This window comes from Haliotis asinina, chromosome 11, assembly GCF_037392515.1.
Source record: "Haliotis asinina isolate JCU_RB_2024 chromosome 11, JCU_Hal_asi_v2, whole genome shotgun sequence".
NCBI classification, from domain to species: domain Eukaryota; kingdom Metazoa; phylum Mollusca; class Gastropoda; order Lepetellida; family Haliotidae; genus Haliotis; species Haliotis asinina.
This window is the reverse complement of record NC_090290.1, coordinates 11887453-11915065: the sequence shown is the minus strand read 5'-3', so window position 1 is coordinate 11915065 and position 27613 is coordinate 11887453. Positions and strand designations below refer to the sequence as shown.

The 27613-nt window shown below is 39.5% G+C and overlaps 1 protein-coding gene across 1 annotated transcript; it reads right to left on the bottom strand.

The window, feature by feature from the left end:
- Positions 1–228: 228 nt before the first annotated feature.
- Positions 229–16661, bottom strand: LOC137255213 (dentin sialophosphoprotein-like). Its single transcript, XM_067792630.1, has 8 exons — positions 16626–16661; positions 16205–16349; positions 14265–14351; positions 10603–10653; positions 7266–7349; positions 5757–5927; positions 4765–4857; positions 229–4018 (listed from the first exon to the last, which is right to left on the bottom strand). The coding sequence occupies exons 2-8, from the start codon at positions 16289–16291 to the stop codon at positions 293–295; spliced, it is 4299 nt and encodes a 1432-aa protein (XP_067648731.1). The 5' UTR covers positions 16292–16349; positions 16626–16661; the 3' UTR covers positions 229–292.
- Between the last annotated feature and the right edge of the window lie 10952 nt (positions 16662–27613).

Genomic DNA, 27613 nt, shown 5'->3' with positions numbered 1-27613 from the left:
ACACATTTCACTTAGAAAACATTAAGACATTATAAACACCTTTGTATTATTCAAAAGATCACTATGACCAAAAACTTAAATGGACTTTAACCACATAATGGGTTGAAATAAACACTAAAATTGAAGTCATTCCAAAGAAATTGAAATCAAGGTCAATGTAATATTCACATTACTTTACATGCAAATGCTGTTAAGCATGACTTTTAAGAAAAGTATGTTACGTCAAGTCAAGTTATTGAGCACTGGCAGATAAGGGGAAGAGCACCAGTAAGATTAAGTCCAGCTTAATCTCTTATTTGAAGATACTCTTGAAAAACTTTCCAAACTTTTTGCCCTTTTTTCCTTCTTTGGGACTAGGCGGAGCTGACATGATGGACACTCCCTCAGCTCCACTACTGGTGGATCCTGGATCATCCGACACTACAAGGTCCCCTGACCCAACCGAGATGGAGTCACTGGAGGAGGCTTTTGCAAATGATCCGATACCAACAGTTTCTCCTTTGCCTTCTGATTGGTCACCCTCTTTTAGGTCCTCTGCTTTATCAATGACAATCTGTACTTTGGTTTCAAGAGATTCAGATGCTGCTGTGTCCTTTTCATTCTTACTTCCATCGCTACTAGCAACTGGTTCTTCTGGATCTTCTAGAACTTCATCTATGTCGTCAAAACTATAGGCATCATTCAGCAAATCATCTTCTGAGAGCTCACCGTCACTCCTCATGCGACTCTCACTTTTAACTTCTGAAGAAGACACTGAAGGTATGGGACTATCGACATCTTTCTTTTCTTCTACTTTGGCTGGTGACTCTTCCTTTATGAAGACTTCATCATCAGAATCTCCAGAATATTCAGGTCTTTTCAAAACATAATCTTTCTGTTCTTGTTCAGGTTCCTTTTGTTTACTCTCTGCCTGTTCCTTAACTTCTTCCTCCACATGAACTCTTTGTCCACTTCCAGCAACCTTCGCATCTTCAGTATTTTCTTCAGGAAAAACTGCAATGTCACTGTCAGGCTTTGCAGAATCCTGGTTTAAATTACTGTCCTTTTTGCTCTCACCATCATCACTTGTATTGTCAGTGCTCATCCGTTCCGAACTTCCCTTTCCAGCAACCTGAGAGGAATCGCAGGCACCACCTTCTGTCTGCTTGGTTTCACTTACAGCTTCATTTGAAGAGACCTTTTCACCTGGTACTACACCCTCTCCTGGCTCTGTTTCATGCACGTCTTTGGTTTCTTCACCATCTTCTGGTTTTCCTGTTTCAATCATTACATCCTTCTTGTGGGGTGAAATCCCACTTTCCTCTGAGTCTTGACTTCCATCTGATTTGCCAGCATCCTTTGGCGTAGTAGCATCAGCAACAGCAACAGCAACAGCATCAGCATTTGCAACAGTAATATCATCATCATTAACCTCTTGCTTTTCTATCTCAACTGGCAATGTTCTTTCAATTGTGGACTCTTCCTTTCCATCTGTCACACAGGTTTCTGCTGATTCTTCACTTCCCTCACTCTGAACTGCAATGATTACATCAACAGTTTCTTTGGAAGGTTCTTTTGCAACATCATTCAATGGACTCGGTGACATTTCACCTTTCATAACATCTTCATCATCTTGATCACTGCAATGCAGCTTCTTTACTTCACCATCATCATCCTGTACCTTGTCAGGTTGGTTCTCTTCCTGTTTCATTGAAACAGAAACATCACCTTCTAACTCCAAAGACTGATCTTCTGTGACAACATTAACTCCTTCCTCAGCATCCATTTCAGTGCCTGACTGCTTAGATGCTACAGGTTCCTCTTCCTGTGTTGCCAAGATCTCAATATCTTCTACACCAACATTTACACACTGGTCTTCTGTAACAAGAGTAACAGTAACACCAGCTCCTGTTTTCTCAGCATTGAGTTCAGTACATGAGTGATTGGATGCTACAGGATTATCAGTCTGTTCATCCTTGTCTTCCTCAGTTACTTTGCTACCTGCACCATAAGATATATCATCACTGAAACCTTGACTGCCCTCTGAAAGCTGCTCCTTGACGTCTGTAAAATCATCATCCTCGGTTTTATCTTCCTTGTCATCATTCTTGCCCTCTCCAACACCTCCTTCATGTATGCATTCTGGATGAGACTTGTCAACATTTTCCTTCTCCAATCCTTCTTGAAGTTTGTTCCCATCATCTTCATCTCCCTGAACACTGCCCTGTAGGTGCTCTTCAGGGCAGACCTCTGTCTCTAGATTCTGATATTTTTCTTTCTTTTCAGTTTCAATAACTTCCCCACCTGGCTCATCTTCATCTGTACAAAAATCCTCCAATTCTTCCTCTTCAGTGTCTGGGCTTTCAAAATGGCTTTCTTTGTCATCTTTGTTGTCATCATTTTTCACATTAGTATCAGCCTTGATGGCAAACTGCTCCTTAGCAACTCCTCCATCAACCTTCAGGTCGACTGAACCTTCTTCCTTCTCTAGATCTAGCTGACCATTTGTTTCAGCCTTTGCATTCTTTTCGACTCTCTCCTGATCATTTCCCTGACCCTTTTCTACTCCTTTATCCTTTTCAAGTGGTACAGTATCTTCTGCCTTCACCAGGTCCTCTTCCATACCTGTTGGACCGTCATCAGCTTCTTTTGCCTCAACATTTGGCGGATCATTTCCTTCATCCTTGTCTTCAGCAACACAATTTTCTAATTGTTCGATGTCAGCTGTTTTGTCTTGTTCCTCAGATTCAACATAGTTACTTTTCTCAATACCACACTCACCTTCATGCAACCCATCTTCACCTTCTAAATTAACGCACTTCTCCTGCCTCAGATTATCTCCTTCAACCTCCTCAATAGAATCTTCCAGCTTGTCTTGAACTCCAATGTCTCTATTGTCTAACTTATCCCCACTGTGACAAACCCTATCCACAAATTCATCATCTACCGTTTCAGAATCACAAGGTGCTTCTTCAGACACATCATGGCCTTCAGTTTCCTTTCTGGCACCAGGCTGCAGATTCACCTCCCCTTCTTTGAACTCGTAATTGGTCTTGTCTTTATTCACAGCAAAAGGTGAGGGAGTACTGACTGCATCAAAAAACTCATCCCCCTCCTCATCTGTGTCAGGCTCAATAACTTCGACTTGGCCTGAGAAACCTGTATGGGGACTTACAACATCATCTGGGGAGAAAATGCCAGAATCATCTCTTGGCATTGTATCGGAAGAACTTTGCAATTCTAGGTCTAGAATTGGAACTGATCCCCTTGTTTCTGACAAACTCTCCTCACTACTCGAGACACTATCAACCTTATCACCATCTTTATTATTCTGCTCACTTACTTCTTCAAACTCATCATTTGGCTTCATATTAGATTCAACTCCGCCTAGTTTAGATTCAACTCCACTTAACTGAGGTTTTGTCTCAAGTTCAGTTTGACTTCCACTGCCCAAGACTCCAACACCATCACCACCATCTTCATTATTCTGCTTAGTTGCATCTTCAACCTGATCATTCATATGAGATTCATCTCCACCTAACTTCATTTCATGTTCTTCCTGAACACTTGGTACTATACCACCCTCGCCACTATCTACGTCTGTCCCAGAACCATCAGTTACATTACCTAAAGCAGACGGTCCAGTCTCAGACCCATTTTCATTACCAAGCCCTTTGGTGGAACCCAGCACAGAATCAGAACCACCCTGCTGATCCTCCTCACATTTATCCCCAACCGTCTCCCCATCCACATCATCTTTACCCAAAGGTTTGTTTGAGCCTTGACCTTCAGGTGACTGTGGTTCTGTGCTGTCTTCCTGCCCATCACTACATGGTTTAGTTTCATGCACAGGACTACTTCTAAGATGATGCTGATTGGCAGTACCTAATGACCCATCTCCTGCTTCTTTCAATATTTCTATGGATTCTGACGACAGCATCACGGATCCTGTTGTTGCCACCGGACCATTGGACATGGATGAGTTTTTCTCCAGCTTGTACTCTCCACTCTCTGTGGACATGATCACAAAACCACTCTCCTGGAAAACAAGAAAAACTGTTATAACACACTCTTTGAAATTTGAGCAGTTTCCGGATTCCTTGAGCTTTCTTTCTCTTCTCTTCTTTCCATGTAATTTTTTGTTTAAATTAATCTATTTCCTAACAATAGTTTATGTGTAATATTATTGATACTGACTGTAGCATTCGTAATGATGATTGTCAATAATTCCTCCCATTTCCTAGTTGGAATTTAAAGCCTGCTCCACCTTTGAGAAACCTCAAAATGTTGCACTTGCAACATTTGGAACACTATGTGACAAGCATGTGACCTTGCAGATAAAACAAACAAAGTCATCAGGATCACATGAATGTGCTATTCACAATCTATTCAATCAACAATTCTGCATAGGGAACAGTGATGTCATGCATCAGATCATCAACCTGGGAAGATGCGGGTTAGAATTGGTCTTCAGTAACACATGCCTCTCTTAAGAGGTGATCAACGGCATTGGGTGGACAGATTGGTTGACACAGGTCACAGTGTCCCAACTGCGTATATCAATGCTCATGCTGTTGATCAATGGATTGTCTGGTCCAGACTTGACTATTTACAGGCTGCCACCATATGGCTGCAAAATTTTTGAGTGCAGCATTAAAATGAACTCACTCACTAACACAGATGGTAGGTAAATTATGTTTCTCTGAAGTTTATTTTGAAGACTCTACTGCTTCAATCTGAATAAACCTGTGTACTCAAAGAGAAGCAGAATTCCTGTAGACGTACCTCGATCAATTTGTCTTTTAGCACCATATGTTCTCGTAACACCTTAACTTCTGATTCTAGTTCCGTATATGATCTCTTCTTCATTTCTAACTCCTGCAAAAGAAAAAGGTATTACAAAAGGGTGAAAAGCAAACAGGGTCATACATATGTTCAAACTGTTGAAACAACATGCCCACTTTGACACAGTCATATCGTCTCAGTGATTGATCAAATTCAACAAATGGTACAAATCAGCCGCTTGATTGTCATGAGTGTGTTGAGACTGTTATTCGACAAGTTGGATGTGGCACTGCCAATCAATTTGTCTTGGTGTCACATGGTAAATGGTAAAATACAAGTGCATAAGTCTTATTTATTAAAGGCACCACAGCTCAATACTAACGGAAATTTGTAGGGACACTTTGAAATCCTAGTTCTCAGGATCAGTATGTGTAATATGAAGAAAGTGATACACTACTCTTACATGAGTTGGAAAAACATGTGGTGCACAAAATATCCCAAGGTATTCAGAGACTGTCAACTGTTAACTTAAATAATGGTGAACTGACATCCACTAAGGTCGGAAATGAAACCAAATCACTGTTTGTATTGATTACAAAGGGTACAGTAACAAACACCTGCTGGATCCTCCACCATTCAACCTGAAGACATTCGGTGCTCGCACTTTTGCTTCTGTTGCAACTGCACTATGGAACTCACTTCCACTCAAACTACCTGGAGCTCCATCTCTTCAAGCTTTCAAGCGTAACCTCAAAACACACCTTTTCAGCCGATACAAACCATAACTTTCTCAAAGCTTGTATTTACGACCCTTTTTCTCATGTGTCTTTTGATATGTTATTTTTAACTGTTTGTGTGCGCTTTGAGCATGCCCCTAAGTGGCATGGAGCATTGCACTGTATAAGTATCCTCATTATTATTACATGTAAACACTGCTTTGAGAACTTTTTCAAAAACCATGCTTCACATAGAAGGTTCTGAGCATCACTTACTCTACACCGGTCCTTGTGTTCTCGTTGCAGTTCTACATATGACTCCTCAATCTCCTCGATTTGGTCCTTGAGAAGCTCTAATTGATATATCAGTGTCTGTTTTTCATTGTCCAACGTGGCACTTGTCATCATCGCCTGGCGATATTTCTCTTCCAGCTCACGCAGCTCTGCCTGCAAACACATATCGTTGACATGAGTATATTTTGTTTTCCACTACAACAAGCAATCACCCTGCTTCATAAAATCTGCATGTAAGGACTACAGTAAGAACCATATACAAGTGACTGAAAGTCTTTAGCAATATCCAGTATGGGTAAACTAACACAATGAGTGGACTATCCAGGCAAATCAGAGACCAATGAATCAACTTCAGTCACTTCTTGTGCAGCAGTGATTGTGTGTTCAACGGTAGTGTGTGCTTCTGTGCATCCATCCTTGCAACAATCAATCATCGAAAATAAATCAAATTTTCCTGTTATGTCTCTTACTGCACACAAAAAACAAACTAAAAACATATAGTTCTCTCGGAGTGTTTTATAAAATTTCACATCTTTAAAAGAGAAATAGCATGTTATGGCCATAGATTTCTTGGGATCTTTAAGATAAATTCAATCATCACTTGGAACAAGCTTGTAGTGTTATGAAATGTGAATGTAATGACAGACAAAATCAACCTCATGAAAAATACTGTTACGCAAACAAGTTTTTCCAAATCGTTTGTGTTTGATTATGAGCAAACATGATCAATTGCTTGTCATTTAGTCACTGCAGTCAAATCTTTGATTATTTCAAAAAACAGGACCACCAAGTAATGCATGCATGTGTCTCTTCAATCCCCTTTGGATCCGCCAACGGTACTTTAGACGTACTGTAACAAGTGACAAAATTGTAACCCTGTATCATTTTCATAGCCAATATCAAACTTTTCTGTGTCAAGAAATGGGATGTCTACTACCATAACAGTTCTGTAACATTTGGTATATTTGGGAGTTCACCTATGTGCTGGCAGTTTGGTGAGAGACTGAGAGTGTGGGTTAAAAAATTGGATAGAACTCAACCTGACAGGAATACAAGAACCTGTACTTTACAAAATATAATCCTAAAAATAACGTGTTACATATGAACACTTTGTAAATGGCAGTATTTTTAACACTTCTAGTTTGGGTTTGAACACACTCTCAACAATATGTAGTTTAAAATTCCCATGTAAATATATCCTTAACAATAAAGGTGGTGTTCCTGATATGATATCTCTTAGATGTTCACAGGCTGTAGTGTCAATATGTCACAAACTGAGGAATGGGGGGAAGGGAAAAGAGAAGAAGAGGGAGGGAGGGGAAGAGGAGGGGTTCAAGCCTTAAGCCTGCTTAACAATTAGTGTAAGAAAATAATATTTTCCTGACAAGGTACAGTAGATGTTAAAGTGTGCTACAATCAGAAATCTATAAAACATAGCAAGCTGTAAAAACTCTAAACTCAATCATTCTGGAATGTGCTTGAGAGCCTCACCTTAATGTCACGGTCCCTCTCCCTGTTGGACTCCACGCTGTCATTTGAGTCATTACTGTTGCGTCGAGAACTGGACAGTCGACTCTGCAATATAGAAAATCCAGAGTTTTATCTCAATCCACCAAACTCGGCATTACTAATTTTAAAAGTACTCACATTTTGTTTCTAATTACAGACCCTTAATTTGCTGGTAACAACTGGATACAACGAACAGCACCAGGATACACTATGTATTTTTCCTGCACATTTTTCTACATTAAGATTAACTTGCACTGGATGCATATTTATGTGCTGTATTAAACACTGAAATTACAACAATATTCAAAAACAGCTATCTACTCTATTCAGTATACACAAGCATTCGGGGCTGAGGTATGGGGTACCTCATAAAACTTATGCCTGACTGGATTAATGGTTTGGTGCATTGACTTGACTGACTTTAATTTGAGGCAACTTTTAGCATAATTATGGCCCAGGGACACTAGACACTGGCTTCCTATGTGGAGAGTAGACCTCAGACCTTCAGTGTGACAGGCCAATGCTTTAACCACGAGGATACCAAACTGCCCCTAATTTGACTTCATTGGTTGGTTGTATTTCCTGGTGTGAAACCTTATCGCTGAATAAACCCCAACAGATAGAGTTTAAAGCAAAGTCCATAAGTATTGTGTTTCCTGTGACTATTGTAGTCGTGTATACCTGACATGTTCAATGTAACACAAACCTGGTGATGATCTATCTGGTGATTAGTGTTTGGAATTGGTTTAACTGCAACAACTGGTAACTGGTTCATCACCATCATCGAAAAAAATTGGTTAGCATCATTTTGTAGATTTGTGTGTTTAGGTTGTTGAAGGAAAGTGTACAGAAAAAAAAACATGTGGTTTTTGTATGTTTTTTGCTTTATTTTGAAAATGCGCTGATTCCCCATCCAAAGTAAAATGATGCAACTTGCCCCTTTAAAGGAATGGCTAATATACAGTGAAGATAAACCTCCCAGTCTTCATAAAATAATCAGTCATCACTTTTCAGTAAGTAAGAGTTTTCTGTTGATTATACATGTTTTCAGGCCCTGACAACATCTAAGATACGATCCACTGTGAAGTGTTTCAAGCACTAAAACAGTTGTTCCAAAGTTTGTCTTTGATTAAGAGAAAATGTGATCGACTGCTTGGTTGTTGGTCATTGCGACCAATCCTCGATTATTTCAACCAATCGTACGAGTACCACCACTAGTGGTGACGTATTGATCAGACAGATGTTTACTGCACTTTTATCACTTGTATAAATGCAATCAATTCTAATGTGTACAGTATGTCAATCTCTAAAACCTTTTATCAGAATGGAATTCAATAATCAGAAAGTTTAACAATAAACACACAAGACAATTACTTTCCATGCAATCTAGGACATTTAATAACATACAGAACATGTTCTGCCCTGGGAATTATCAGTGAGGAAAGCCTGAAGCCACAACAAAGTGAAGATAGCCAATGAATGAGGTACAAAATGAATACATATCTAGCGAAATGTCACCATATAGATAACACACCTGTCCATGACAAACAGACCACATCATATACCCAGTGCTGCAGCCAGGAATTCCATGGAAGGGGCCAACTGGCCCTTCACTTTTGAAATGTGAGCCAATGAGAGAAATTCAGAAAAAAGTTTGTCTTTATGGTTACTCTTCAACACTTACAGCTAAAAATACTGTAAGGAAAGTTTTATAATCATGTTGTTTTTTTGGGTTCTTTAAGAAAGGGATGAAAGTCAAATCTCTACTTTTGAAAAGCATGAAAGCCAAGGATATCTAGATAACCATGACGATTGAAACTTGTGTGCCCATTGAGGAGGCATTGTCGCCCCTGTTTCAGTTTTGTCTGCTAGGTCAAGATTTTCAGATCTTCAGGTTTTTCTGTGCCTGATGTGCAAAAACGTGTATTAGATGATTTGCCAATTTCGGCACATACGTTTATGAACAAAGGGCCAAGGCATGTTCAATTTGCGGGAATCACACAATTAGGCGGTCTGGCTGCAGCACTGTATACCTCTCATCACTGCTGCGTTGTCCCAAACTATGCTGTATTGCTTCAACTATGATGGGTTTAAAAATCCCACGGTCTGCCATCCCGGACAAGTCAGTTATGGTATCTTACTTGTCCATAGGCCACTTATTTTTGGTTTCAGTTTCAAACTGCAAATGAACTTGGATTTTACTTCATTTCTGCTCAAAATGTAGCCACTAAATTTCACAATGATAGTAAAGTAAAGTTATCTTTCTTTGCTATTTATGACTTCTCAATAAATAGTCCACTTAAGTTAACATTCACATCAAATACCATGTTGATTTATTCCTTTATAATTACATCATTATGATTATGTCATAAAAAACAAGCTAAGTGCAAAAGTTACTTTCTTAAAGTAACCTGCCCTTTTGCAAGTGGCATTTAAAAATATTCTTGAACCCTTGACTATGCTGTTTTGCTTCACGTGAACAGGAGATAATGATTGTAACTTGCGTAAAGGCCATCTTTATCATAAACCACCACAAGACAAGATTATTTTGCTTGTATTTCCCGTTTTGCTATGCAGGCAATCTTTCAGAGAATAAGAATTGTGTCACTGTCTTGTAAAAAATGATGAGGTAAAACAGTCATCTAAACACTTCCAGAGCTTCTACATTATCCAGTATTTTAGTGAAAGAGTTTTCATGCAATGATTTTAGCAACCTATATTCCAGCCCCATTTATTGATGACTTAAAAAAGCTTTTTAAAAATTACCAACTTGAAACAAGTTGTGATGTCAAGCAACACTGAGGGGGTCAATAACCTATACAAGAAGACTTAAGTCTCTGGACAAGCGAATTTACAGGCATAAATTCGCCATTTTGATCTTCTTACTACATGGTGGTCCTTAGTTTCAAGGGCCATAGGAAACCAAAATGGTCGAAGAAAGTCTCTAACTTTCCAACAATGAATATGCAACTGAAGATTTCTTGTGTAGCATAACAAAGGCATTGTTACTGAGAGAGTGAGTTAAGTTTTATGCCACAATCAGCAATATTCCAGCTGTATGACGGTGGCATGTAAATAATCGAGTCTGGACCAGACAATCCAGTGATCAACAACATGAGCATCAACCTGGGAACTGATGATGTGTCAACGAAGTCAGCGAGCCTGACCACCCGATCCCCTTAGTCACATCTTACAACAAGCATAGTCGCCTTTTATGGCAAGCATGGGTTACTGAAGGCCTGTCCTACCCCAGACCTTCAGGGGTCAAAGGCATTCTAATACTGTATCACCCATTCCTCCACATCCATCGAGCACTTACTTTTCCATGGTCGGTGATAAGCTCATGGACTCTATTATGTTTCTCATCCGCCTGAAACAGAGGAACAATAATCTATATCTACAGTATAATGTACAGTAGAATCTTATGCACATCCACCTGGAACAGAGGAACAATTATCAATATCTACGGTATGATGTACAGTAAAATCTTCACATGGCAAACTCAAGTTTGATGACACATGTATTAATTTCAAAAGTTGTCAAACTTGTGTTTTCACATGTCAAACACATGTTGTCAAACACATCAAACTTTCACTTCACTTGAACGATTCCATTTTGCAGGTCATGTTGACCAGACAGATGACAAAAACATGGGACAAGTTCATGGCTGCGATTGGATGTTTCTGGACAATGTATTTGACAACACTACACACGTCAAGTCTGACAACAACCAAAGTTTGATAGGAAAGTTAGTGAGACAGATCCTATTTCTCGAGAACAGTTGGACAACAGTGAACGTGGTGAATTGCTGGAATGAAAACTCGAGTTGACAACATATACTGTCGTGTGAAGGCTGCTTTAATGGCAGATGTTGTCATAAGCTTAATGCTAGTTTCATCATGGACTTGCCTGGGGATGAAAACCTTCAGAACAACCAAATAAGATGCTATTGCATTGCAAGTTAGTGGTGAGTGTGACACCGTTCAAGACACATCAGTAGGGGTGTTTCAAGGTTTAATGTAGATGTTGTATCTGAACAAATTTATGAACATGAAATACTTGGCCTTTTAGTTATCAATGTATCAATACACAGAGATCTTTTAAGGAAATATATCAATACTAAAATCTCAAGCAAAGGCACCTTCACTCATCAGAAACCAGCAATACCACAAAATTGCATGACATCTCATTTGTTTTTAGAAGACATGTTGTGATTCAGTGATTCAGAAACAAACTGTTCATGACTCCCTTCTTGTATAATAACATGTGTCTCTATCATTGAGGTTTGATAATCATGTTACCATAGCTTCCACCCCCAAAATGGCACAGTTTACAAATATACACAGAAAAATACTCATCTATGAGTCCATGTTTATTTGTGTTATTAGAGATCAGATATTACACATGACATGATGCACATCGTAATATACCAGCTGTTACTGTATTAATGTACAATAAATAAATAAACATCCAACCACTGGGTTCAATAACCATCACTGGTCAATACGCATCACTGTGGTCAATCCACATTTATAACAGTGGTCAATCCACGTCACAGTGGTCAATACCCATCACTGTGGTCAATCCACATTTATAACAGTGGTCAATCCACATCACAGTGGTCAATACCCATCATTGTGGTCAATCCACATTTATAACAGTGGTCAATCCACATCACAGTGCTCAATCCACATCACAGTGGTCAATACCCACCACTGAGGGCAATCCACATCACTGTGGTCAATCCACATCACTGTGGTCAATCCACATCACAATGATCAATCAACATCACTGTGGGCAATACCCATCACAGTGATCAATCCACATTTATAACAGTGGTCAATCCACATTTATAACAGTGGTCAATCAACATCACTGTGGGCAATCAACATCACAGTGGTCAATCAACATCACACTCACAGTGGTCAATCCACATTTATAACAGTGGTCAATCAACATCACTGAGGGCTATCCACATCACAGTGGTCAATCCACATCACTGAGGGCAATCCACATCACAGTGGTCAATCCACATCACTGGTCAATACCCATCACTGTTGGCAATCCACATCACTGTGGTCAATCTATATCACTGTGGGCAATACCCATCACTGTGGTCAATCCACATCACTGTAGTCATTACCCATCACTTTGGTCAATACCCATCACAGTGGTCAATCCACATGTCAGTGGGTAATATCCATCACAAAGTACACTAACCAATAAATGTTCTCTTGTAAATTGAACGTAGGAGAGATAAACTCAGAAGCCATGCTTGTTTATGTCTGTATGCAAATTAGCGATGACATTTGAGAGCAATGTTATAAATAATGAACCAGTGCTACTGATAATCAAACGTTGTCAGGCAAGTATTTAATTACACCAGCTTGCACTTTGCCTAATGACAGCAGGCCATTTTATGATATTTCTATTGATTTCAGCGACAATTAGCAAATAAAGAGAGAGCAGTCACTTTCAAATTAAAGTAAGGGATAGCTAATGTGGAGACTACCTCAAACCTAAAAGCCACAGTAGATTGATTTCTTTTCTTCACAAAGACAAATTAACTGCTCATGCTTTGAAGTAAGCAAACATAATCAATGGAATGTGGGTTAAGTCCAATATTGGAAGTAGATTTCTAATCTGAATTAAAGAAACACAAACAATATCCATTAAAGAAACTACGGCACCGAAAGTGCCTAAAATCGTTCTTTCACTATGCAACACTCACATCCATGACAGGCATTTCAAACATACTTGTCTGTGCATAAATGTTGATAACAAATATCCACGATAAAAAAAACATAGTTATGCTAATGAAATTTGTGATGATATAACTTTAAAATAAATAATAAAAAACCCCAAGATGAACAGGTTCAAGGTGGTTCAAAGTTTTCAATCAAATTGATAAGTACTTTCATACACTTCAGCATAAAATTTAATGCTTTTATATGGTTACTGCATGGGGATTTGCTGTGCTAAGTTTTAATTTCAGGTTACTACGCAGAAAACTGTAAGAATGAATTGTAATAGTAAAAGGAAAATCTAAAATTTTGTTTGTCAGGGTGAATCTCAAGTTAAAGAATTAAATAATTCACAGGTTATCTGCTGTGGTAGAGAAGCATTTTAACTCATGAAAAACAATTTGATGGGACATTTTCTTTTGTTCACAAGGTATAGAGGTGGTGTTCGACATAATGATGGAGTGACCGCTCAGCCAAAAGAAGCAGGTTGAAATGGCATATGTCCACTAGCTAGAGCTGAAGTACTCCACAACACAAAAAGAGACTAAAAGAGTGAGCGAGTGAGGTTTACACCATACTCAGCAATATTCCATCCTATTTGGTGGCAGTCTGTAAATAATTCAGTCTGGACCAGACAATGCAGTGATCAACAACATAAGCATCGATCTGGGCAATAGGGAACCCATGACATGTGTCAACCAAGTCAGCTAGCCTGACCATCCGTTCCGTTAGTGGCCTCTTACAAGCATTGTCGCCTTTCATGGCAAGCATGGGTTGCTGAAGAGCTATTCTACCCCGGGACTTCACGGGTCAGAGACTAAAAGAAATCTCAGAGGATTTAGTTCTACAATGCATACCACAATTATGTCACACTGCATATCACTTTTATGATGTCATACTGCATACCACTTTTATGATGATGTCACACTGCATACCACTTTTATGATGATGTCACACTGCATACCACTTTTATGATGTCACACTGCCCATCACTTTTACGATGTTACACTGCAGATCACTAATGGAACAACATTTCATGGAAATCCCCAAATGAACTTGATATATAAACAAAACAATAATGCTTTCATCAATTTGCTTCCGGCTCAACCACCCCTCCCCCTTCTTTATCGTTTCCACATTTGGCTCGTGTGGAATCAAACCCAGATCTTCAGCATGAGCAGCATATGCTTTAACCACAAGGCTACCCCTTCTCCCCTCAGTCAGTCAGAATACACACCTCTTTCTGCTGTTTCTCAATTTCCTTCAATCGGATTTCACGCGCCTCTGCTCTTGCAGCACGTTTTGCCTGCAATCTGGTCTCAGCCTGCGGACAAGGAAGAATATAATTTGATGAGGATCATATGTTGGTTAAACAAATGACAAACCTGCAAGAAAAATATCTGGACCCATTGGATGTAGAGTAATGAAAAGCTCTAGGACAAAATGCATTCATATATGTATTTATTTACTCAAATTACTGTGTGTTGTTGCTGTTATGATTATCACTATCAGTGGCAGACAACTGTTGGTTACCGACAGCAGACAGTCAAAAATAAACTTAAAAAGGCAACTACTTTGGAACACTGACTGATCCACCTTTCTACACTGAACAGCAAATGAAAAGTAGCTTTGGCTTTTTGTCAAGTTTTCAAATACAGGACAATCATGAAAAGTTGCTTTTATGAGATACCATGAAAGACCATTATTTCTCACAAATGTTTTGCATGTTATCTAACTTCACAGATAAAAAAGAATATTTAGATGATGCACCTCGTAACTACATCAATAACTGATAAGCTGATCACGGAATGTTGAATGCGGTTCAACCTAGAAGTAATGTTGTAGCTTTCTCCAAGATAGTTTAGAAGAAAAAAAGCTGTCTTTTCTCAAAAAGTATTCAAAATAAATATTTGCAGACACAAACAAACCCCTGATACTACTAGTCATGGTCAAAATGATCCATAATCTGAAATATTGCTGACAGAAACAAATCATTAATGATTATTCATATGAAAAGTATTGATAATTTCGTACTTTATTCTTGACAGAAAAAAATGACCTAACAGTAACAATAAACAAATTTAAGAGTTTATTCATGGTCCATTTCTATATTATGTTCAGGAGGCTGTTTTGTTAATAATCTATGCTAAAATAAGTCATTCATTTTTTTTCAGATATATTTCCGCTATTTATTGATACTTGATTGGTGTTCGCTTAACGATTATCTCTGTCTATGATCTTTTATCAATAGCCAAGCCCTACCTGATACTAGTGTTGGGAATCGGAAATCAAATACGCTATCGATTATCAGACTTGCAGTGAATGACCATCGACAATAATGGAAACATATACATTTTCAATGTAATCACCAACTTAAAGGATTTTCCCCAGCTTTTTTCTGATCAATGTCTTTCATAACTAATACTGTCATGTAATGAAATGCATGCAAGAAGATAGTAGACTTGTAATTAATCAATAAAAGTCAAAATCTGAAGAGCACATAGATTAACACTGTTGTTCGTCAAATTCTTCAATATTTTTGTCAACATATTCGTGAAATCTAATGGTTAGTTTACTTCATTCAAGTGTGTCATACTAAAACAACAAAATTCTGATTAATCAATGAATAGTTATTTTCAATCCTACTTTCAATTGATTTTTGATGATTATTGATCATTGGAACACCACTACCTGATACCAAGTTAGAGTCATTTGCATTTAGTGGGACATCTAACTTCAGTCGTTAAGCCCAGTGAAAGCCCATCAGGCAACTCATTGGTCACAACACAATTACTGTATGATTTCAAGTCAGCAAATGGTTTATAATCACATGTCATGATATTGTGAAAATATCATCAAGATACACAATATTTTCAGTTTTCGAAAAATGAAAGATTCACAATGCAAGACTGAATCACTAAACAGCTGACATATTTTCAGTGACTGTCGACTTGGTCCAGGGGGTGCAAAAAGAATTACAGTGGAAGTATGTCTGTGATAGACATCTTTATACCAATCACATTATTTAGAATACACTTCCCTTAACTTTCCAAGAAAACAACTAGCTCCAATACAAGGGTTTCGTTATCTAGAGTTTGCAAGTAGGATTGTTGGCTTTAGGCCTAACAAATAAGCAGCCCTAGCTAAATACTTGATTTGTGGGTCTATGCTACTTACCTCTTTCGATATCTGATTGAGAGCTTGATCCTCAGCCGAATACTGGCGTATGTTGCTTCGCCGCCTCCTATCGGCTCTGTCACTCATTATGACACAGGGGAGTATCACATGGAATAAGCTGTATCACTTGTCTGGTCAAACGACACTTAAAACAAGGTGTTATCGATTATTTTCACGTTTGCAAATATAAAAGAAAGCGTTTTGTGTGTCAAGAAAGGCCCAGTCAACCTCGGCGTTTCCTGTCCAAGCTGTCAAAGCCAACACGAAATTACGACCAGTTCGTCTTTAAATCAGGCCTCGCTGGTAACACAAATTGTGCCGTGCCCGTTGGGTATGTATTAAAGTATGAAATAAATTTACATCAAGCCAAGAGATACTGCGGCAAGTTTTGATTTTGTAAGACAAATATAATCCATGTCACCTGGGGTACTGATGGCCGCCATGTTGCCTTATCACTGACACCCGGATGTCATCGACGGAGAATTTGCGCATGCGCACAAGGAAAGGTCAAAGCGACATGCATGAATCAGCCAGACTTTTTAAACACGTGTTTGAAATGTGCTACCGTTCAAATCTTCATACGCTTAAATGTGTGTGACGGTCTGTTTCATCTGGATCCATATCGGATAGGGTTCACGCAAACCCACGAAAGAAGCATTTGCAACGGCTTTCAGATGTTCTATATATATATATACTCGTATTCTAGCACGTCACAGAATCTCTTTATGAAAGAGTTTTAACTGAATACTCATTTTACTCTGTTCATGCAAAATGACACAATGGAGGTTTCTAAGTGCACTGTTTTGTTGTTTAAAACTCCGCGGTGCATGAAAAACCAAGTGGAGCAATTAACCCGCCATGTTTCATGTCATCAGTTCAACAATACTGTCTGCAGTTTTAAGACCGTTTCATGTACCTATAATTACGTACATATGAGGAAGGTGTGATATGGAGCTGAACGTGTGGCACAAGAATATTAGATTATTGCACAGATATGACGACGTGCACGCACTTGTGTTTCTCCAGCTACTTGTTCTAGTCGGACTAATGTCGGTTTTATAGTGCTTGCCCTTAGAGGTACCATGCTGCAGGTTAATAGCTACCGAACTCCTACCAGTTGTGCTGGTCCGGGCCTGTAATACACGAACTGGAGCCATGTGTTGATGTTAGGGATAATGAGTACCGGTTGAGTAACTCAGGGGGATGTCTGGTTACGCGAATAACAGGACAAAAGCCCCCACCCCTCTCGCCCCCATTCCTCTGTGTCAACGGGGGTGGTACTTACGAAATTATAGATTAAACACACCCCATCTCCACGCCAATGATATAACGAAATATTATATCGATGCAAATGTTATTATGCGAGAGAGGGAGGGAGGGAGGGAGGGAGAGAGAGAGAGGGAGAGAGAGAGTGTGTGTCGTTTCCACCCTCTCCCCAAACGATATAAAGTTTAATGCATATTAAATATTTCCTGTAACTTTAAAATAGAAAAAAGGCATTACTATATAATATGTCGGATATTGCTGTTGTGATTTGTGTGTGGTAAATCGTTTCTTTAAACTGTAACATATTTTTTTGTCGTCTTTGTGAGTCGAGGAAACGGACCTCCCATATGATTCACTGCGGGGCGGGCCAAATGAACTTCACAGGAAGTTCTTACATTATGAACACTCGAACACATTGCGGTTTCGTCGGAAAAACAACAAAAAGGCATCCTACTATACCGTTTGTTTCTTCATGGAAAGATGTTTTTTCCACAGCTTTCTGCACACCTGTGCAGTTTACCGTTATATTAACTGTTTTCTGTTCCATCATCAAGGCTTTGTTTTAATAATCTGATTTTACTCGATTTTCCCTCGAAAGTGATATCGGTTTTACTGTCATTACGTCACAAGAAAAGAATATTTGTTTGTACTCCAAAGTGCATTATACCTCTGCCCTCAAACGTATCACAGGAGAAAATGGTTTCAGATCGTGCACACATTACTATTTTCAGTAAGTGACGAACCCATCTGCGACAACGAGCTGCAATTAGACTGGAGCCCAGTCTCTGTTTATAAATGATATTCATCGTAACAAACAATCCCATTTGAATTGAGTGAGTGAGCGAGTTTGTTTCATGCAGCACTCAGCAATATTCCAGCTATATGGCGGCGGTCTGTTGATAATCGAGTCTGGACCAGACAATACGGTGATCAACTACACGAACGTCGATCTGCGCAATTGGGAACCGATGTCATGTGTCTACCAAGTCAGGGAGCAGGACAACCAGAATTCGTCGCCAGAGAACCAGAGTGTTCTATCTCCAATTTTGGTGAAAATTGAATTAAGGTGTCTAGGATAATTATTGGGGCGTATTCTATCTCCAAATAAATTTCATGGCCGTATGTACCTTAGAAAATTTTTTTTTCAACAAATAACATAGGTTCTATCTCCAGAAACAAAACAGCTATTCAGTTCCAGAGTGTTCTATGTCATTAACTAATTGAAAGGCTGCATTTCATCACGTGACATGGAGATAGGACACTCTGGACCTAAGACCTTTTCTAGACACAATGAAATGGTGAGTAAAATTTTGACACTGTTTTCTTGAAACATGAAATATTAAGTAAAGAAAATGCTGCACAAGTGATAATTAACATTAAGGATGCTTTTTAACTCTTCATAATTATTATTATCAAATATACGATTTTCAGAAATCTGGAATTGGAAGACTCTGGTTCTAAATAAATGAAGTGTTTTTCTTACTGTGCACCACGGACATAGAACATCGTTTTCGGGTTAAAAACAATACATTCATATCTTTTGCAGTTCTGAAGTAATGTTGACAAATGCCGACAAAACTATCGGAAGAGATCTTATTCAAACTTGAAGTTTTATACAAATACAAGATTTACTTTTGAATGTGTGTAGGGTGTGCAAATACCTTAAGGAACTAATCAAGAACTCCTCACGGATTTGGAGAGATACTGAATTTCATGGTCTCAAACTGACATATACTCAGTTACAAGCTCTCCTTTCAAGGTCACGTTACTTCAGGTCTTTACAAATTCCATTCACTAAAGTTGACTGCCCACTATCAGTTACAGATTACATATCTGTAACAGGTCTGCTGCAGGCTCAAGCATTACGATGGTTGAACATAAACTACATGCAGACTTCAACTCTTGGCTTTCTCGTGAGTCTACCAAATCTGGAACTGTTAAATACTGAACACTGTACCCTTTTATGTAATGCAGATTTCATCGTTATAAAATCATGCCAAAGCCTGGAACACCTCAATGTGAATTATACACAGGTCACGCCCAGGAGCTTGACGACAATTTTCATTTCAACAAGAAATACTATAACCTGGACGGATTTGGAGTAAAGTTCACTCTAGATAACTGCATTCAATTTTTAAACATCGCATACTTCTCTTCTCTACAGTTTTTGTCTTTTTATCTAAGCCTGGACGACACATTTACTGAAACTGAGTTTGCATACTTTATCGTAGAAGAATTTGTTGATTGTTGGTATAGGCTAAATCGTGTCTGAAGTATTTGACGTCTATCAAGTTATAGCTCTGGTAACTGCTGCAGAATGATTCCGATGATCATGATGATAGAGCTCAGACATGAGATCAATGTTAAAGTTCATGACACCTACAGACAGAGTGTTCATGACACCTACAGACAGAGTGTTCATGACACCTACAGACAAAGTGTTCATGACACCTACAGACAGAGTGTTCATGACACCTACAGACAAAGTGTTCATGAGCAACTTAATCTCATAATCATAGTGAAATGATGACACTATGGCAGAGAATGTTTGTTCAGATTATAAGATGTTACTGATGTTACGGTCAAAGATACATTCTTGTGTTTTAAAGAGGTTCCAATACAGTTACAAAAATAATAAAAAATGATGTTTTTCGTGGCCATTAAGCTAAACTGATTAAGTTTATTGTTCCAAGATAATGTTAAGACACAGTTTGATGTTAGTTCACGTTTATACATTTTTGTTATTGACAGTTCTTGACTTGATACATGTCAAATCCACTATGTACACATGTTTTATTGAGGGCTATTATGTGAATGACAAGATGAATAACACCTCAAAATATGTGATCCAAAGTAAAAGATGTTGGGTTAGTTTCTCGTTAACAAATTTGCTTATCAAATTATTAGAAGCAACTATTGGTTGTGCCTTTTGAAATGTTCATGTTTTTAAATGTTGGTCATTAATTTTTACCAAATTTGGTCTTTGTGCCTATGATAAACACACATAAACATCTTATTAAATGGTTTTTACAATAGTTCAGTTGAATTTAGATAATTGTTCTATCTCCAATCAATATTTTGGGACTTTAAGGCTTTTGTCATCAATGTCAGTGATATGTGATGATTTTTCTAGTTCTACATGACATACTGCATCTCTACAAAGTTTCAAACAATTAGGTATAACATTTGTCAAATCACAGACATACAAATCTTTAGGGTCGTTCATCTCGAAACAAGGTTTTGGGGACTTGGAACACCCTGGTTCCCAGGTGACGTAAAGCATAAGATTAACAACTAGTCTTTAAAATGAACATATTTTACTGAAAAAAAATTCACAGTAGAAAAACAAATGACGTAATGAAATAGAGCCCTGAGGAAACTAGACTTGCCACATTTTCTAGTCTTGCGTGGGCTTTCTTGGATACATTTATCAGAACTTGAACCAATCAAGACTTGCATCAGTCAGGGAAGGAGGCAGATAATTGAAGCTGGCATTTGTAAACTCAGGTATCATTTACATGTAACATTTAATCGTTTGACGCTTGAGTTTAGCTCCAGCTGCGTTTGCACGAGTATTTTACCAGTCGCCAGTGCATTCACATCTAGTTCGAACCAGTTGTAAGTGTGCATAATTTGAAGCGTTAGTTTTCATACCAGGGAGCCTATAGACTCGCTAGGTTTGTCTCATTCGCAACTACTCGTCAGTTTCCGTGACATTTCCCGGAATGACACGAGTAGTTACGAATGGGTTTGTCTGAAAGAGTGCTAATTGTCCTTGCCTGTAGTATCATGTTTCCTTATCTGAAAAAGATTTTCTACAAAGCTATGACGTCATCAGACACACGTACAGGAGTGTAGTCTGTCTCTCATCCCCCGAACGACACAGTCCTTACCATACTGGCTAGCTATTCCTGCCATGCTAAAGCCTATAGTCTGTCGTACAGACTCTGAAGCAAATATAACCAAGAAAGCCCACCCAAGTTTAGAAACTGTGGCACGTTAGATTTCCACAGAAATCAGTCATAGTTTCTTTCACTATGAACATTTTACAGAATACCATATGTTCATTTCTGAGACTAGCTGTTAGTCTATGCTAAAGTCGAAAGTGAAGCAAGTCTAGATTTCCTTAGGTTCTGAATATCTGTCCTCCCTTGGGCTCCTTTTCAATTAAAATGTTTTGTTTTTTTTACAATCAAAACTATATATTCAGAGCCTGAGCGTTAGTCAATAGGAATGCAGGATGTTTCATTGAAAACAAATACGATGTAAGATGTTTAGAGCGACATGCATCTAATAAACAGATGCTTTGCCAGTGTTCTCAAGCCCCGCGCTGTTATTCCAGGGTTGTACAGTACAAATATTATATGCTTGATAAGGTGTTAAACTTACATTGAAACATCTTTCACATTGGAAATAAGAAGTTATCCATCCACATATTCTTATTTTTCCTCTTTCATATCTGTTATGTGTATGCAGTTCCCCACTAGCAAGCCTTGCAGCAGCGCGCACACACACACACAGATGCGTAAAGACCACACGCTCACGCGCACGCGCACGCGCACGCACATGCACAGAGAAGTACAGAGCGCCGGCACTGTTCTTTATAATATCGCGGCGTTGACACGTCATTCGTATGAGTTTTAAGGTGAGGTGAAGTGGGGTTTATCGTTGCGGTCAAGGTCGTTTTCCAACATTGCGACGTACATGCACGCGTGTTTGGTTGATTGTTTTAGTCCGGAACTGCAGCTGGTTTCTTAGTTGCCAGCAGAGATACCATGCCACGGTTTACACGTGACTATACCCAACTCAGACAGTGTGCACCGACTCAAAACCGAGTCATGTTTTGTATCTATAACCACATATAGCTTCAGAGTGTGAACCTTTTAAGGGAGGTAACGCGTTTTCGGTGAAAACGTTGAATGAATTTGAACGAACCATTTTGCACGTTTGAGTCTTAAATTGTCGTTCTTGCATTTGGAAGATAATAGCTCCTTTCAACAAGCAACTGATATTTCATGTATTGCTGCACTTGTGTAAACAATTAACGCACGCGTTGACGTTGACCTTGCCCGTTACCATGTATGCAGTGATAAGAAATCAATGATATACTGCTGCGATAATATTTCGCTGACAACATAGTGCAGTTAACAGAGGTTGGATAACATTCAGTACACAGGTTCTCCACAACCGTGTATAAATAGAAATATTTTGCGATAAGGTTGTGCACAGTTGTCATTCAATTAAGCACGTCCGCCCAACGTGAATGGGTCATTCATGTACTTATCGGTCGTAAATCGAATGTTATCGGGCATGAAGCAACTGACAGTAAAAATGTTTCAAATGCAGTTGATGGTCAACTCAAATGTTATATCCTAGAACACATGTTAGCTGTTTCGTTTGTTGAGAAACCTGTGCAAATCTTCCAGCTATATGAATTATTCGGCTCATAAGTAATCTCTCCCGGATAAGACTTACCAGTGATTGATATTATACATAACTGTTTACAAACAAAGTCGCCGGGACTGACCACTGGGGACCGACATGAGGACACATTCTGAACCTGAACGATGATGATGGTGTTACATTGAAAGAGTGAGAATAGTTTACGCCGCACTGAGCAGCGTTGCAGCTATATGGCGGCGGTCTGTAAATAATCGAGTCTGGATTCAGTGATCAACATCATGAGCAACTTTCTACGCAGTTGGGAAACGAAGACATGAATTTGTCAACCAAGGCTGGCATCCCGATCAACTGGTCACATGGGTGACTGAAAACAAATTCTATACCAGATCTTGGGTCTGATGTGACTCTGAAGGAAATGCACGTGCCTGTTAAACGGTGACCTTGTCAGACACCTGTTATGTTGTGATGTTAGCGTTTGATTGCCGTGTAAAGCCGAAACCAGTTATATTCATGTCTGGATGAGACAATCCAGTGATTGACACCATGTGCATCAGTCTACGAACTGGGATACGATGACGTATGTTTTAACCAAGTCGGCTAGCCTGATTCCGTTAGTCGCCTAGCTCTTACGGCAAGCATTGGTGTGTACTGAAGTTCGAGTGTAACTCGAATCATCACATGTTACTATGTTAGGGCTCTGTGCGAGATGCTGCTGACGTATTCAATGTAAAAGAGTTTAGTTCATAATTGAAAGTAAAGGGCGCACAGTAAGAAACCTTTCTCCCTAACTCTGTCTCTTCCGTCTCCACTCTCCTCCCCTTCTCTCCTCCGTGTCTCCCCCCCTCTCTCTCCCTACCACCCCTCCTCTCTGTTTCTCCCTCTCTCCTTCCTTCCCATTTCCCCTCTCCTTTCTCCCCTCTCTCTGTGACATCATTCCACTCTCTTATTCTCCCCTCTCTCACCCCCCACTCTCTCTCTCCGACTGTCTCTCTCCCTCTCCGTCGCTCTCTCTCTGTCTCTCTCTCTCTGTCTTTCAAAATATATACACGCACATACACATATATGTGACAGATCTTAAAGATTCATCATTTACGCTTCGATCGATGCGTCTATAAATAACACTGATGTCTGGAGGAAGAAATATCTTTGTTACGGCATTTTGTTCACGATGCGACATCGCGACCTATTTAATCCTAGTTCTTTGGCTTATTGTTGGATGTGATCCTGTTGACTAAAGAGGAAGCACGGGGTATCTTTGTGAAGTTCAGGCGTGACGTCTTCTTGATGAACAGATATCAAATCCAAGATCCGATGTACTATTATTAGCCGTTAACCGTCAATAGCAAATGATGTGTTTATAACAAGAATGAGGAAACTGCAACGATAATAACTGTTACGCATTGATAACAGATATCTGTTAATGTAAAACAAATGACAAGCATTGTATATATACTTATTTACCATCCATTTGCTATTTTTAGGATATTTAGGTCCTCTGTTACACATTTAAGAGCTTGCGTTCTGTCCTTATAGTGAATTAAGCGCCCTAAGTATGCTTGTGCCATTTCTGAATTAGACAAGAAGTGGTCTGTGTTAGCGAAAACAATAAATGAATTGGATTGGGTTGGGTCAGTTGTTTCGAGGAGGCTAGACTGAAAGTGTGTAGCGAGGCTGTTTGGTGTAGAAACATCAAGAGGACACCTCTAATTTTCGCACACTGCATAGAAGTTCTAAACCGAACACTACAATTATGACGTCATGAAATGCATTGTGACGTCACAGCCAGAGATTATTTTCAAAACAAAGGCGAAAGTTCACATTTTTTGTTGTACAAAACTACAGCGCACAAATTCTAGAACTATATCATGTACCCAGCCCAAAACGCATGTAACTCCCTTTGGACTAGAAATGCGACAAATTAAGCTGTGTTAGCGCATAGCGTTGACATAGGTAGAAATCTTGCGCCCAAAATCCGCATTGGGAGACAAACGTGGTTAATCATGGCTCGATTCTGCCCCTAGTCCGCAATGGGCGAACATGGTCAGCTGCTGTGGAAAAACTAGATCCAAGACTATGAATTACTTTAATCCTAGCAACAACAATAAGACCCCTGGTTTACATTATGTAAATCAATCAGCGCGGAAACTGTAGTTTCTGTACGCACACGTTGTATAATCACAGTAAGAACGGGTTTACGCTTCACGGTATGATGTTTCCGATACAGGACAGCCGTACGACCTTGACCCTCACATCTGATAGTGAGCATGTGCACAGCAATAACGTTTTGTTTTGTTACTTGGTAACGCTTCCGTCCAATGATGCTGGACTGAAATTAGAATTTTGCGGAAACTCGTTTTCCGTTGTTGTTTTCTTTGGTTTAAGTGAAAAAAAACAACTCCCTCAAATACTAGTGTATAGGTTGCCACAAGGGAGTCTTCTATTTCTTCCGGGTGAAAAAATAAGCACATATTTTAATTCTTTGTCAACTTTCGGCTCATTGTTTTGATTGATCAACAGGTCAGTGAGTGAGTTTAGTACAGCTATATGACGGCGGTCTGTAAATACACAAGTCCGGACGAGACAATCCAGTGATCAATAGCATGAGCATTGATCGGTGCCTTTGGGGACCGATGACGTGTTAACCAAGTCAGCGAGCCTAACTGCCCGATCCTGTTAGTCATCTTGTATGACAGGCATGAGCTACTGAAGGCCAATATTCTAACCCGGATCTTCACGGATTCAAAAGGTGGTGGTGTCAGTGTAGGTTTCCTACAACCTCTAGTGATTCCTAGTTCGAGTCGGCCCCCGGAAACCGGCGGTTGTCTTCCCGTGGTTGAATGGTCTGCATGAATCTATATTTGTCTCCCTTGTTTAGAACATACACTCAGCAGCCTATGCAGCATTCGTAACTACTCGTCTCTCTCTGTGACCTTCCCTGCCGGAATGACACGACTAGTTACGAATGCCTATACAGGTCTCACGACCTGTATTGGTCAGGTTGAAGCTGTCGGTGCGTTGGGTAGCCTAGTGGTTAAAGCGTCTGCTAATCATACAGAAAATTCAGGTTCGATTCTCCGCATGGATGCAATGCGTGAAGCCCATTTCTGGTGTTCCTCGTCGTGATATTGCTGGAATATTGCAAAAAGCGGCGCAAAACCATACTCAATCACTCAAATATTGGTCAGGTCAGGGTATTACATGTCAGGGCGGATCACTGGATTGCCTGATGTCACGGCCCACTGTATCCTTGAGACATTCTTGCTGAAACAATGCACGCCATTTAAATTGATGTGACCGTCACATAGCTGTAAGGGCGGTGGGGTAGCCTGTTGTGAAAACGCGTGCTCGCCATGTTGAATACCTGGGTTCGATTCCCCACATGGGTAGAAAGTGTACAGCCCATTTTTTGTGTCCCCCGCCGTAATATTGCTAAAAGCGGTAGGCAACAAGCAATCGTTTAGGGCAAGTGATGTCTCACCATGCCCATCAAGACACATAGAACACCTATTGCTTTTACCTTTAATACCGGATGTTGAAGTTTGTACAAAAAAGTCATAATCAACAGCATGTGAGATTTGATTTATCCTCGATTTGCCATCGCTTCGGTCTAGGATTTAGAGATTGTTGCTCTGCCAACCGTAGTAATAATCGTGATTGTTGTTATGCCAACCGACGTCATCATCTGACAACGTATGTCATGGGTTCTCAATAACCTGACGATGATAGCATGATTTAAAACGTCATAACTATCTGACTTTTCATGGAGCGAGGTGTTCATGGAGACTGAGAGTGCAAAGCATACGTGTTGCTAGGCTGGTGACAGTCGCCAGTTGGGAGATACTCATCGATAAGATGCATGTTTCATCTTCCGGGTGTGTCATTGATTTTGTGCATAACGTGGTGTTAGGGTGTGTGTTTTAAATAAATTACGAGGGGTGGGGGTGGTTTATCATTCACATTGTACATGCTTCTCCATAAAAATATCATATTCTCTTCCACCACCCCTCCCAACCGGTTCCTAATGTGGAGTCGAACCAGGGGCTCCTTTCACGAAGCGACCTTTATTAACGTTAACCTTAACGTTAACCATGACATACGATCACCTTAGTGCTTCCTGAAAGAAGGCCCTGGAACGGGAAGTGAAAACACTAGGCCATAGCTTCAGATAAGGCGCGTATTTGCGTATTTTACGCATTAAAAATCACATTTACGCAATTAATTACAAATCTGGGAGTACACAAAACGCAAAAAATCACTTACAACCCAAAAGGTCTTTCATATCTTGCGTACTTTACTGAACTAACTAAACTGGCTTGCGTATGATTCGTCGTGGCGCCCGAACTCTACAACATCACTAGTAGGCGATTCCTATATATACATATACTATTATACAGCCATAGCAACTGTCCGGGGTTTACTCTAATAGTCACATGACTTCCATGTTCAGTATTTTGAATTGGCTACCATCTGCCATCATTTGGCATTATGAAAATTACTAGCAACTTTTAGCTTATTGAGATGTATTAATATTTATATATTTAGTTAATTACCCAATAGGGATATAAAAAACGCTGTGTAAAAGTACTCAGTTCTTTTAAGTAGTGGGAGTATACAAAATGGTAGTTACTCCTCAAAAAAGTGCAATTACTCATAGATAAACAGACATGGGAGTAAATAATCAACAGCTTAAAAAATTAGCGGGAGCTCTGACTAGACCCATTCCGCCACTGGACTGACCTT

Bases quoted from the DNA above. Each gene is read 5' to 3' on its own strand.
- LOC137255213 (XM_067792630.1), bottom strand. From the start codon at position 16,291: ATGAGTGACAGAGCCGATAGGAGGCGGCGAAGCAACATACGCCAGTAT. The intron at 14,352-16,204 runs GTAAGTAGCATA...CCTTGTCCGCAG, and splicing joins TCAATCAGATATCGAAAGAG to GCTGAGACCAGATTGCAGGC. The intron at 10,654-14,264 runs GTGTGTATTCTG...CCTCTGTTTCAG, and splicing joins TTGAGAAACAGCAGAAAGAG to GCGGATGAGAAACATAATAG.